The sequence below is a fragment of the Corvus moneduloides genome, chromosome 17 (genome assembly GCF_009650955.1).
Source record: "Corvus moneduloides isolate bCorMon1 chromosome 17, bCorMon1.pri, whole genome shotgun sequence".
NCBI classification, from domain to species: Eukaryota; Metazoa; Chordata; class Aves; order Passeriformes; family Corvidae; genus Corvus; species Corvus moneduloides.
This window is the reverse complement of record NC_045492.1, coordinates 4,470,234-4,484,311: the sequence shown is the minus strand read 5'-3', so window position 1 is coordinate 4,484,311 and position 14,078 is coordinate 4,470,234. Positions and strand designations below refer to the sequence as shown.

Below are 14,078 nucleotides of genomic sequence, written 5' to 3'. Positions count from 1 at the left end.
ACTGCTGGCAAGCACATATACATTTCAAAGGAAAATGCTTCATTTCTCAACGTCTCAGAGCTCCAGTAAAACTAGAGGGGACCTGAAGCCCATCAGCAATGCTCAGCAGTGTTCAGCTGCAAAGCCTTTTCTCATTAAGCAGCTGAGAACGGACACTTTGATTGCAGCTTTCTGGACAGTGCAAGGTGGCCAACAGATTTATTTGTAACAGTAATTTTTGTACACTGCCAGGGTCATTGATTCCAGGGAAGAATTTGGGGTTGGCAGCTATTCCTAGGAAGAAAAGAGAGACAAAGAAGTTTTCTCTGAGTTGTCTAAAGGATTTCCAGAGCCCTTTTGTTAAATGCAAGGTCTAATGCAGACTTCAGTCAGAGAAGAGAGCACCACTGGTAAGTATTATAAATTGAAACAACTGCTCAGAAACCAAAATCACTAAAGAACAAACTTCTTAATAAACTCACCACTTTAAGAACTGCATTAAGAACACAGGTTTGCAATTGCTGACTCTGCTCCATTTGTGCTTCTGATTCATAGAAAGATTCCGTTTCTAACACTGAGCACATAAGAACGAGGTATTTCTAAACAAGCCAGAGGAATAACACAGGGAAATGCTGTTCTCTCAGTGAATGAACAAACAGTTTTTCCTTAATCTCACACCACAGTTAAAACCATAGTGCACAGAACTGGAGCTCACAGCAGGAAGCTCCCCCTGAAGCTCCTGACCTGTGTAGAGCCTGTAGCACTTCCCGGAGCGGTTGCGGCCGGCACGCCCTGCCCGCTGGTTGGCCGAGGCTTTGGACACGGGCACCACCACCAGGCACTCGATGGCCGTTCTGGGGTTGTAGGCCCGCAGCTTCACAAAGCCACAGTCGATCACAAAGGCGATGCCATGGACTGTGATGGAGGTCTCAGCGATGTTGGTGGCCACGATCACCTGCAGGCACAGGCACAGAGAGGATCCTGTGAGCTCCCTGCTCTCAGTGACCCCATCAGGCCTTTGCACCAGCACCCAGATATCAGCCATGTGAGACATCTCAGCCGTGACGGGCCCAGGACACACTCTGGAGCACAAAAGGATACGGTACAAGCAGCAGAAAGAGCTGTCAGCTTGAAATAAGCCCAGTTTGCATAGCAGTTTTCACAGCTTCACAATCACTTTCTTATTCAAATTTATTCTCTCTTCATAGAAGAAGAGCTTGGCAGTGTTTGCAGAGAAAATCACTGGCAGTGTTTGCAGAGAAAAGGATTAACTGACTGTAAATCAAGTGTTCTTATGTAGCAAACTATTTTCCTTCTGCTTCTCAGTTACTATTCTTTGTACACTGAAATGAGGTGGGGGATAGGAGGGGAACAGAGTTGATTAGGAGTTCCACATTCAGCATTCCTGCAGAGATTCACTTATATGTGTATGTCCTAAAATATTAAAAAATAATTGTTCCCAGACAACAGTGGGAAATCCTTATTTCACCTGAAATTAAAAAGTAAATTTTGAAAGCTAATTGATTCATGTCATATCCTGGAGAGAAAAGGAAGTATTTATATGAAATGTTCTTCAATGCCAGATGAACAATTTCACTTGCCAAACTCCAGTAGGTACAAGAATTATAACAAGTTACTGGTGTAGTTTTGTCAGCTTATTTCAGCCCAAACACAGGCTCTGCATAAGCAGAAAGCACTAATCATATCCAATGATACACTTCTCTGACACTAAATGTCCAAACAAGACTTGCAGAAGTCAAAACAGAGCTTTTTTTTTTGCACTGAAGTCAAGTAAGTTTGAACTTGTTTTTTAGATAAAAATCAGTATTTACCCACTTTGTCACTAATTTTTCCACTACTGGTGGAAAACAGCCATGGACATTTAGACCACAAAAAGAAAGAAAAAGATAAAAGCAGAGGAGTTCAGAGTGTAAGAAGCTGCAGCTGAATGAAGACAAATGCAAGCTTGTATGGAGACACTTAAAAATTGCAGAGCTGATGTGAAGACAGAAGAGCTGGAACTGACATGTGTAGGAGTGATCAAAGATGAAAAGGGAAGCCAGGGAACATGTTCTTGGTTCCCAGTTTGAAAGCTGACAGGCAGTGATGGGAGATACAGAAAGCCTCCCTCAAATCAGCATTTGCCATAGTCCCATGATGTGAAGCTGATAAACACAACCTGAGTGCAGCAGATGCCCTTCTGGGTGGTAGAAATTGAGACACACACAAGAGCCTCACCTTCCTGACAGTGTGAGGGACTCTCTCAAACACTTTCAGCTGCTCAGGAGAAGGCAGCCCGGCATACATGGGGAGAACACGGAGGTGCTTCTTCATCCCAGTGCGAGCGAGGGCCCGAGCCTGTTCTATGAGCATGGAAACAACAGTCTCCACTTCCTCCTGGAGCCAGAGCAGCACAGGGCACAGAATGAGAGAGGTTTCACTTTAACAGCACATTCCTGTCACCTAGATACAACAACTGCACCAAAATAATACCATTGTAATTGTCCAAACTCCAGGACTTTGACTAGCTCACTCCATGTTGTAATAGTCTTAGATAAATTCCTATTAATAATAAATAAAGCTTGACATGCCTATTTATGTTCACTGTTATTTGAGTCAACGTCACACCACAAGCACACGAACAAAATCACAGGGGAAGGACTGAACCAACCTCAGGAGGAAGCAGGTTAATTTTCCTGTCTGTCTCAACTGGTGAGAGCAAAAGGGGAGGTCAAAATATTTTGACAGTGTAGAATGCTGCAGGCCTGGATCAGGAATGGCACAGGAACAGCATTAACACCTCTTGCTAAACTTCACGTTTAACCTCAGCTGTGGCACCTCACTCTTACAGACAGAAAACAAAATGTTCAAACAATGCCTCATAAAATACCAAATTCATTATTCCAAAGTTAAATCAATAACAGGGATGAGGAATTGCTTTTGAAAATATGCAAGATGTTATTGAAGCTCTTCAAGGTGGCTCCTCACTGGAGAAATGATGAGTTACCTCCCATTTGCTCTTCCCCACTGCAAAGTGAGCTGACAAGCATAAATAGAGCAGAAGAGACCAGTACATTTTGATCTCATGGCAATTTGTTTTTCTGTCAAACACTTCGGATGTTAAGCCTAACAAATGTGAATCCATTTGCCTTAAGTATTAATGATGACTCACTGTTATTTTAACAGCTGGGTATGTGTGACTTGCACCAACAAACCACACAATATTCTACTCACTACCACGGCTGAGAAAATACAGTATTAAATGACAAAAACTATCATCCCTCTCTAGCTTCAATAAATTCAGGCCATATATTGTCTTCACATCTTTGGGACTGGCCTAGTTTTGCTCCCATCAGTACAGAAATGTTTGTCATCTTCACTGAGAATAAAGTAACTACAACTAAGGAAAGCCTCAGGAGACAGAGGCAGCTTTGCAAAGCTCACAATACAGCACTGTAAAGCAAAAAAAAAAAAAAAAAACTGCTTATGTCTATACCTGGCCAGTTAAAAATGCCAGTATATCACCATCATTCTCCATCTGGTGAATTTTCATTGTAGTTTCCACAGTTGACTTTACATAGTCAGGAACAGGGCTATGGGGAGAGAAAACAGCAGAGACGTGAGCAGAAAAATAGGTACAGACTCCTCCCCTGTAGAAGGGACAAACCAGAGCTCTAACCTAGACAAAACGATAGCACAGTTGCACATTTTCACTACTGCTAAGAGCAGACAAGAACACACCTCTGCAAGTAAAAGATGTCCACTGGAAACGTCCTCCCCTCCACAGTAAGGATCACACTGGTGTCTTTGCTGGGGTCACCGGTATCGTTCTGATTAAAGAAATCCCTGAATTTCTACATTAAAATAAAAACAAACACTTTCAGTTTGACAGTTCAAGGAATGGAGGGAAAAACCTAAAGACACGAAGAAGTTAAATTACTACTACTTGGATGTTTACTTCATCTATTTGACAATGTCAATTCAAAAATGTGAAAGTTTCATTTTGTTGCCTTCCATTCTGTTTGGGGTTCAGGCATTTAGCACAAAAAGTCTTGCATGTTTATTACTTTGAGAGGTAAAAATTGAAAAGGGACATTAATTATATCAGCTGATACAAAAAAGAAAGATAAAGAAAAAGAAGATAAAGAATCTTTTAACTGGATTTATCGCATTAGCAAAGTCACAGCTAAGAACTTAGAAATGATTGGTGCAAAAAGATTTGTATAGGGTCTGCATATTCTCATCCATTTTTGGATGAGCAAGTAAATTTTCCAGCTCTTACAGAACACCAAGATCTCACTTAATAAAAGCAGAGTTAGGCATGATTTATGTGAGGTTTTGATTTATGAATTGTGAGACACCTTCATAAATTCAGATTTATTGTCATGAAGTATTTCCAATAAATAACAGCAAGAGGATGAACTTAAGAACCCAAATAACTCATTTCAACTTTTACAGGCATTGTAGAGATAACCATCAACTCTCTGTATTAAAAAAATGTTTATATAGTCACACCAATCATTTTGCTCCTATTAACTCATTTTATATTAACTGTCAACTATTTGAAATGTGATTTCTGGCAGTTAAAATTTTGCACTGTAACATACAGAATATATAGAAGTGCAAATACTACCAAAGCACAGCACACTACCAACATTCATGGCATATGATACTTGTCACTAAAGGAAATCTCAGTGTGCCCACATCTTCAGTACCACATGAAAGCTTTCACCACCGCATCTTATTATGGACAGACGAGTTAGGAAAAGTGGAGATGAGGAATGAATATGATGCAGGAGATGGAGCAGCTGCCATATGAAGAGAGACTGAAAAGGCTGTTCTTGGGGAGCACAAAGTTGAGAACTGAGAACACACAGCTGAAGTTTACAGAATCAAAGGTGACAAGGTAAATGCAAAACTGTTTTTGGGAGTGCTTTTCTTAAACACAAATCCCCAGTACAAGAACTAGGAGATCCTTGATGAAACTAATAGGTTTGAAAGAACTTAGACCAACTACTTCATTATATAACAGGTGGCAAACATCTGAAAATTACTCTCACATGGTGTCCTGGAGACTTGCAGCTTCATTGAGCAGATTCAAAGACAAATTAACAAACAGCAGGCCCATAAACACACAGTAGAGGGAAACAGCAGGAAGGTGCTGACTAATATCTCTGTTACAACTACTGCAGATGCTGAGGCAGCTCAAAGAGAACAGACCCACAGCAGGTGCACAGGCTTGCGTGCTCTCCCTAAACAGCATCTCCTGTTGCTGCTGCTACAAGCAGAACACAGGGCTGGGTGAAACACTGCTCAGCTCTAAGAGAGATCTTCTTCTATTCAAAATCAAATTAATGATGTTTTTACTAAGTTTACATAAGTGTTCACAGGCCACGAGTCAATCAGGGATCTAGTACGATCTCACTGAAATCAAATCTATTCATTTATCACTTATTTTTACTTGTGTGTAATTGCCTCAGATTATTTCTATCAGCAACACTGAGCTAAATCAATGCCTCTTAATAAATTAAGCCAAGAGAACATATTTAATAAAAAATACAGATAAGGAGAAAAAAGACATCAACACATAAAAAAGAGATTCATTTTTAAATTCACATACAAAACAGTTTGCTAATACAACATGAAAACCAGAGCAATTGATCTACAGCAGATTTTTTTCCCTGCAACCACTCAAGCAGCAGCAATGCTCCCCAAGCAGCACAGAGGATAAGCTGTACACAAATAGCAGTGGAGCTGCCACCTAATGTCACTTCATCTCAACCCAAATCTCTGAGCTGTACCTCTGCATCCAAGGTGGCTGAAGCCACAATCAGGCGAAGATCCCCACGCTTCTTCTGAACCTGGGAGAGAAACCAACAACACCCAGAGTAAAAGCTGTTTTCTGAAATACAAGACTAGAACCAAGAATTAGAGAATCCAGATTACCAGAAACTTCTCTATAAAACTACTTTAAACTGCAAGACAGATGATGAATGAAGCAGCTGATGCCATGAAGATTTTTTGCCTTTTCTTTTATACCCCTGTTATACCTTTTTACAACTTCTGTATTCTCAGTGCTTTTTGCCTACATTCTTGGACTTGTTTGTCAAGCTGGGAGACTGAACATTTTAGAAGCTTTGTAACTGGGGATCAGTGTGCCCCAGAGCCCAAGGTCCTCTCCAGAACACATTCTGTAAGCCAAGATAGAACCATCCAGGGGAAGGTTCCTTGGGAAGGGGGGCTCATTCAAGCCTCTCATTGGGGAATCTTTGATAGATGTGCTAATTAGTAACACCTATAATGTTATATCAGATCTTTTGAGGGTGGGCATTGCAGCGTGCATTTGACCTGGATGAGGTGCACCAAAGGATCCTTAAAATAAATATCAAAGTAAAATCTCTTTTCCCCTTCTAACCATGTTTGACTCTTGATTTTAAGATCAGGAAAAGGCATCACAGCCATATCATCCCATAAGTTTCAGAACCTGATGACTGTTTGGAGTTTTATGTACTTATTTTAAGGGCATTCAGTCTGTTATTTTAACTTACTCTTAATTTCTGGTGGGAGTCAGAGCTTTAGTAGGTTGAAAGTCAGCAACAAGCCCCTATCAGATCACTTCACATGATCAGCAGCAGCAGAATCAACACTGTATTTTTGGTACTATCAGCTAAGGAGAGATTTCAGCATCAGGGGGAAGAAATAGAGGATCCTGAATGTCAGACAACCAAAGAAAATACCTGGGTATGTACAATAGGCTGCAGGATAAATGAGGAAGCAGCAATCACACTCCCTCAATTACCAGCCATCAGGATCAGAGGTTTAATGAAAAGGATGGAAATTAAAGCAGTTACAGAGAGCTATAATAAAATTACCAAATTAAAATTACAGAGAACCGTGAATTAAAAAAGAATTACCTTTTTTAGTAAGCCAATGGCAATGTCTGTATAAAGAGTCCTTTCATGAGCTTCATCCAGCATGAGGACACTGTGAAAAAAGCAGAAAGATGAGGTTTCAGAAATTACTTGACTGACATTAGAATCAGTGTCTCCCTGTCTTCTAGAAACACCATTATTTGAAGTCTGCTGCTGGACTTTTACTGTTCACAGCCACTTACAAAACTGTGGAAGTTAAAAAAAACTTGCAGCAATGGAGCAGGGAGAAAAATGTACCTGACATCACATGGGACATACAAACTGTTCTCTATTCAGGTTAATTTTTGGAAAGGGGTAGAAGAAAACAAGTTTATGTTTACTGTACTGCATAGGTCTTCTGGATATCAGAAAAGCCTGTTTGTTGTTGATTTTTTTTTTATTAGTATAAAGAAGAAAAAATAATTTAAAATTGGGAAATGAAACAATTCGGACTCCATAAGGCCCCCACTTAGCTTTTGTCCCAAAACTATAGAATCAAATCCTACTGGTTTTAGTGTTGCAATGATCAACTAGCAGTCTTTACAACATAAAGAAGTCAAACTTCTACAGTAATTTTCACTTTTTTGGTATTTAATTTATAATAACCACTAATAATTTACAAAAAAACACTATTGTAACAGGAAAAAAAATGCAGGTTTTTACCAAATTGCACTTCAGCAAGCACTCATTCCATGTTTTCTTACCTGTATCTTGTTAATAAAGGATCAGCCATCATTTCCCTCACCAGCATACCATCAGTTAGAAACTAAAAGTGAATGGAAAAAAAAAATGTAGAAAAATCCTTAAAAGATAGTCTCAGCTAACTGTGATTTTTAAAGATGATTTTCTAGGCTTTTGCCTGAATGTTTCCTTGCCTTTAATTTTCTAATGATCTATCAAATTAGACTGTGACTGCAACTGTGGTCTTGAACTAAGCAAGAATTGATGGTAAAACCCTCCAAATGTCCAACTCTAAATGAATAACCATCATGCATAAAAGAAAAAAATTAAGTTCAGCTCTATTTAATGAACAAACATCTCCATTTCTTTCACTGTAAAAGGAACACCAGCCTCTGGAAAAAAAAAAAAATCATAAAGCAAATTGTCTCATTCATCATCACTGCTATTCCAGCACAACTAAAGCACATCATCTTCTGGAGGAACAAAAGCAACACTAACATTGCTCACAGCCCTGAAGAACAGCTGCAAAGCTGCTATTTAATCTACCAAATTGTCTCTTAGCCTACTCATTTGGGTTTTATCTGTGCTTTTAATCAAAATCTATTTTCAGGGTAGGGAGGATACTTTTAACTGTGATTCACTGCAGCCTTTCCCAATGACTTTGAGTGACACACAGGTCACACCAGCGCCGTACCAACAGCTGGCCATACCTTGGAATTGTCCTTTAGACTTAAAATGGTGCTTGTCAGACTATCAGAACAGAACAGGTACTCGTTTTATTAAGGTTTGGATCACCACAGTCATTTCAAGCACAATTTTGGGGTGCCCACCTGGGAAACTGAAACGTTACCTACTCTCTTGACTGGGCATCACATGGTTCTCAATAATTTTGCAAAAGTACTTGAAGAGTTTCAACTAATTCCTTCAGAGTAACCACACAGTGTTCATGTTTCACCTTAATTCTTGTAGCCTGTGGGTCTGTGCAGTCATCAAACCGAATACAATATCCAACCTCATGTCCCAGCACTGCACCTCTTTCATCAGCAACTCGGCCTGCAACCTGGGAAGAGAGATCCTCAGAAGCAAGAAACAGCTCAGCACACTTCAGCCTTGTGTCATTACAAACTACAAAGACATCTAAAGACACAATAAAACTCCACAATACATAAATTAGTCCCACTAGAATTCCAACAAGAAGCTACTGTCAGTCATTTGAGTGACATTCTAAGCCATACCTACAGGCAGTGAACTCATGATTTCAGCTGGAATCTTATCACCCCATCACCTTCAGCCCAAGAATCCAGGGTAATTGTCAGTAATGCAAGCAGAAGTTCAGGAATTTCTGAATATATCTTTGCAACTAGCTATCTTTATTTCTAACAACCCCCATGTTCTAGATGGGAGAGCAGATAAGTCATCTATTAAAATAAAATATCATTTCCAGTTCAAGACAAAGCAATAAATCACCAGCTATATTTCTCATCTACTGTAACAGCCACAGTCCAGGCAGTCTGCAACAACAGTCTCAAGCAAAAACCCTGCTGTGTCTATGTACTAAGCCTGAATGGAATAATCTATTTTAGGCTTAAAAATGACGCATTAAGACATGAAAGGGAAGAGAGAAGTGAGTTTGCTGTGAGAAATCATTGCAGCACTCCCAACATCTCCTGTAGAACTTGTGCTCTGTCAGCTGGATGCCCTATGAAGGAGAAAAGGGAGGACACTGCAGGCAGACTGCCCAAAGCACAAGATGCAGAGCACTGCTAGAGACTGTTCCCTTAACCAGGCTGGATCTGGTCAAAGAATACTGGATTCTACAGTATTTACCAGAGGTAGATGCTGGTGTGTTGTAGATACCATTTACTGCATTACAGAGAACAGGCAAAATGCGGGTTATAAAACAGCACCTCAGTTCTCTGTATAAAAAGAATGCTGCAGCAGAAACTTCACCTAAGTCAGGGGCTGGCAGCAGTTGTGAAGACAAGGAGCACTGGATGCTTTCTGTGCACACTGTTACCAGAGAGGAGAAGTCGTTGCCCTCAGCATCTCCTCTTTTCCCCCTCATAGCACATCCAGCGGACATTACGTTCTCCAAGACATAATATGTATATGCAAAAATTTCTCACAATAAAGCTGTTTCTTCTTCTGCCTGACATTTTTACAAGGGGAAACCAAAAAAACCACACCCCATAATAACAACAAAAAACAAACACAGAAAGAAAGATTAAAAACCTAGTTATGAATTGCTAGAAAGAGGTACACAACCTCTTGTTTCTTCCACTGGCTGCATAACTGTATGCAGATTTACATCACTGTTTCACCTTGTGAAAGAAGTTGAGGGTCACACAAGCACAGTTCTAGTTCTGAGTCAAACACAGCTCAGCCCTAACTTCCGTACACAGTTCTGCTGACATCAGTCAATTTTACTTCAAAGCTTCTACATCTGCAATTCTGGAGCTGAAAAATGTTTGGCCAGACCCACTAATGAGGTTGAATTCAGTGTGTAACACCAGCAACTCTTACAGAAAGATAAGCAGAAACATCTATTAATTCAGGAGCTCGTGCAGATTCCTGCTATTGAGCAAAACCTGCTGATAAACTGGAGGTTATAAAGACAACAGGCTGGGAAGATTTGGACACTCACTGAAACAGCAGCGACCCGACGAGGCTGTGTCACCCCAACAACTCTTCCTTCAGCTGTCCAGCCAGCTTCTGCCAGGTACTGCAAACAAGAATGGGGATAAGAGAGGCCCTGGTCATGCTGTGGTTATACCAAAGTGTTAGGCACCCAAACTTTGTGTTTTGACCTGGTTCTGTTCAATATTCCATGTAAAATCCCCTGAGGGAACACCTGATTTTACCAACCTAAACAGACACTTACTTGTGGAATCTGCGTTGATTTTCCACATCCTGTTTCCCCAATAATCACCAGAGTCTGGTAATTCTCCACTAGGTAAAGTATGTGATTTCTTAGCTGAAAGAGAAAATGACATTTAAACATAAACAGCAGATTGTACAAAAAAAAAGAAAACAATTAAAATGACAGTATTTACATATCTGGCAGACACAGTAACTTCTTATTACATGGAGTTCACTGCCAAAAGCTGTGTCCTTTAAAATCTCTAAATGACATGTACAACATATAGTAAATAATATACATCAACAAAGCCCTTAAAACTGTGACTTACAGTTGTCAAATAGGACAATAAATTCCAATAAATAGAGAGCAAAGTCATAAATTTATTACTTTATGTTGCAAAGTGATTTTATACTGCCCTTCAAAAAAAAAAAAAGACAGACAAGCCAGACATCATACAATGCATTTAATATATCAAAAAGAACTTCTGTACCTTAAAAACAGGCAGCTTTTGCCTTTGCTGTTCAATGGAGAGGGAAGCATAAGGGTTATAGATGACGGTCACAGCACTGCTCTCAGCAGGACTCTGCCTCTCCTCCGAGACACTGACACCAGGACCTTCTGAGCCTACATGACAGAAGTGAATTTTAACTGGAACAATACACTACTGCCTGCTGTATCACAATACAGCCAAAATAAATACGTTTCATACAAATAGGAATCATGGGTGGCAGCATACTAAAAAAAAAAAAAAAAACCCGAACAAGTTTTCTGTGAAAGCAATCAAAATACTAACGATAAACAAGGGATACACCCCTCTCTTCAGCTCTGAACTTACCTCAGGAACTGAAATTTGATTTATTCCTGCTGCAAATCATCACAATACTACTGACACCTGAAAATGAGGAATCGAGGGATCTAGAAACAAAAACTGATCTCAAGAACAGAACATGTCATCTCCAGCTACAGACTCAATTGGGAAAGTCTGAGAGCAAAGAGAAGGATTCCCCATTTTGTAGGATTTGCTTGCTTTCATTTCTCCCACTGTTAGTCCCTATTCAGAACTGCCAAGCAGTTTTACCACAAATTAACTATTACTGTGATTGTTCCCAAGGTCCTTCTCCATTGAGCTGCTCTCCCTGCTGCTCACCAGGATTATTTCCACCCAAGCCCAGGATTTTGCTCCTCCCTCAGAACTCCTTGGGATTCCCCTGCACACTTCACAGCCCGTTGAGACTCCCCAAAGGGCAGCACACCCACCCCACAAACCACCCACTCCATCCCCTCCCCTGCCACCCCATAGCGGGCACCACCCAGCTGGAGCCACAAACACCCCCTGCTCTTTGGCAGCGAGAGGACAGCGATTTCCCCACTGCCCTCACTGAATCATCAAGGTTGGAAAAAACCTTCAAGCTCATCCAGTCCAACCACCAACCCTGCAAGCCCTAAACCACATCATCCAGCACCATTCAGACGCCTCTTGAAAACCCTCAGGGATGGTGACTCCACCACCTTCCCGGGCAAATTATTCTAACGTCTGACCACCCGAGCAGCGGTAAAAAAAATTATAATAGCTAATCTGAGTCTCCCGTGTCGCAGTTTAAGGCCATTTCCTCTGGTTCTCTCACGGCAGACACCGTAGAAGAGACCGGCTCCCACCTCACTACAGCCTCCTGTCAGGGAGTTGGAGGGAGCGATGAGGTCACCCCTAAGCCTCCTCTTCTGGAGACTAAGCAAACCCAGCTCCCTCCGCCGCTCCTCGTAAGACATTTCCAAGCCTCCTTTCCGAGCCTTCTCGCCCTTCACTGTAAACACTCCAGAGACCCCCAAGAGCCGAGGGGGGCAGCGCTGCCGGCTTTCGCCGCATCTCTCACCACAGCCAGGCAGGTCGAAGCTCTGTCCCCCACACCGCCCCCCCACCACGGCCAGCCGAGGCTCCCTACCCCGTATCCCTCACCGCGGCCAGCCCGGGTCGGGGCTCCATTCCCCGCACCCCCCACATCCCTCACCCGGCTTCCAAAACTTCACCGGCCTCACGGGCGCCGCCATCTTGGGGTGAGAGGGCAGCCGGAAGTGGAGCGCGGGGCCCACGTGACGCCCCCCGCGTTGCCGTGGAGACCGCGCCCCCTCCCGGCCCGGCCCCGCCCGGCCCGGCCCCGCCCGGCCCGGCCCTTCCGGCCCCTCCCGGCCCCTCCCGGCCCGGCCCCTCCCGGCCCGGCCCCTCCCGGCCCGGCCCGGCCCGGCCCGGCCCTTCCCGGCCCCTCCCGGCCCCTCCCGGCCCGGCCCGGCCCTTCCGGCCCCTCCCGGCCCCTCCCGGCCCGGCCCGGCCCCGCCCGGCCCCTCCCGGCCCGGCCCGGCCCCGCCCGGCCCCTCCCGGCCCGGCCCGGCCCCGCCCGGCCCCTCCCGGCCCCTCCCGGACCGGCCCGGCCCCGCCCGGCCCCTCCCGGCCCGGCCCGGCCCCGCCCGGCCCCTCCCGGCCCGGCCCCTCCCGGCCCCGCCCGGCCCCTCCCGGCCCGGCCCGGCCCCTCCCGGCCCCTCCCGGCCCCTCTCGCCCCCTCCCACCCCCTCCCGGCCCCTCTCGCCCCTTCCCGCCCCCTCCCGGCCCGGCCCGGCCCGGCCCGCAGCGCGGGAGCGGCTGAAGCGGCCCGGCAATAACAACGGGTTCTCTGTCTGCCCTCACACAGTCCGCAGCGCCAAATCTTTGCAACCAAGAGACAATGGAGTCGTTGTTAACACTTAGTAACGTCTAATGTCCGGCAGACTACGATGAGAGTGCGCGGGTTGGCATCGCTGCCGTGGTTGTCTGAGGAGCAGTGGCCCGTGAGGTATTAAGGTGCAATTTTGGATTAGGTGAGGCCCTGGCGCAGAGAAGCTGTGGCTGCCCATCCCTGGAAGTGTCCAAGGCCAGGCTGGACAGGACTTGGAGTAAGCTGGGATAGGGGAAGGTGTCCCTGCCCCTGGCAGGGGGTGGGATGAGATGAGCTTTAAGGTCTTTTCCAACCCAAACCATTCTGGGATCCCCTGGTGGAGCACATAGGATTTAACAGGACTTGGAGATCACTGCTCAAAAGTCGTTGCTCATTAATTAATTAGAGCTGATTCATTCTCCAGTGGAGGATGCCTCCACACTATCCATGCCACAGCTGCTGCACTTTGTACCAGGGAGCTGAAGGACAAGAAGGAAAATGATCACACAAATAGTGAGTAGATGCAGCTGTGCCCCCCCACAGGCTCCTTACAGCCTGCTTAAACCACAGACACACCCATGAAGGCCCATGGAAGTTAGTACTGAATCAAACTTAATGTAGGCTTTGAGTAAATTAAGGACAAGCTAGACGAAATATAAAAAATAGAAAGCCCTAATTGCTTCTAGTGAGTTCAGTAATACTGTCAAATATTCATGCTTATAGGAAAAAAAATAAAATCACATTTTATATTCTTATACCTTCCCATGCTAGCAGTGCAGTTATGGTGATTAACACAAACAGCACCTCACAGCACTCTACCTCCATGGCCACTTGTTACGCTGAGTAACCACATGTAAAAGAGGTTATTAAGTTATAATTACGATGTTCCTAAAGTTCTAGGTATATATTTCAATATACTTTTGATATTAAGTCCACGCCGTCAAAAATAAACACAAATCATAG

At 43.7% G+C, this 14,078-nt stretch overlaps 1 protein-coding gene across 2 annotated transcripts in view; it reads right to left on the bottom strand.

Annotated features, from left to right (window-relative positions):
* Positions 1-12,542, bottom strand: part of DHX35 (DEAH-box helicase 35) — a 28,809-nt gene extending 16,267 nt beyond the window's left edge. For both annotated transcript variants that reach the window (XM_032127136.1, XM_032127137.1), the window contains exons 1-12: positions 12,438-12,542; positions 10,922-11,055; positions 10,453-10,545; positions 10,216-10,293; positions 8,527-8,631; positions 7,595-7,656; positions 6,894-6,963; positions 5,781-5,840; positions 3,721-3,833; positions 3,476-3,572; positions 2,218-2,376; positions 724-934 (exon numbers count right to left, since the gene is read on the bottom strand). In XM_032127136.1, the coding sequence (XP_031983027.1) occupies positions 724-934; positions 2,218-2,376; positions 3,476-3,572; positions 3,721-3,833; positions 5,781-5,840; positions 6,894-6,963; positions 7,595-7,656; positions 8,527-8,631; positions 10,216-10,293; positions 10,453-10,545; positions 10,922-11,055; positions 12,438-12,477 (1,222 nt within the window). In that variant the 5' untranslated portion in view covers positions 12,478-12,542. The remainder of the gene's footprint in view (positions 1-723; positions 935-2,217; positions 2,377-3,475; positions 3,573-3,720; positions 3,834-5,780; positions 5,841-6,893; positions 6,964-7,594; positions 7,657-8,526; positions 8,632-10,215; positions 10,294-10,452; positions 10,546-10,921; positions 11,056-12,437) is intronic.
* Between the last annotated feature and the right edge of the window lie 1,536 nt (positions 12,543-14,078).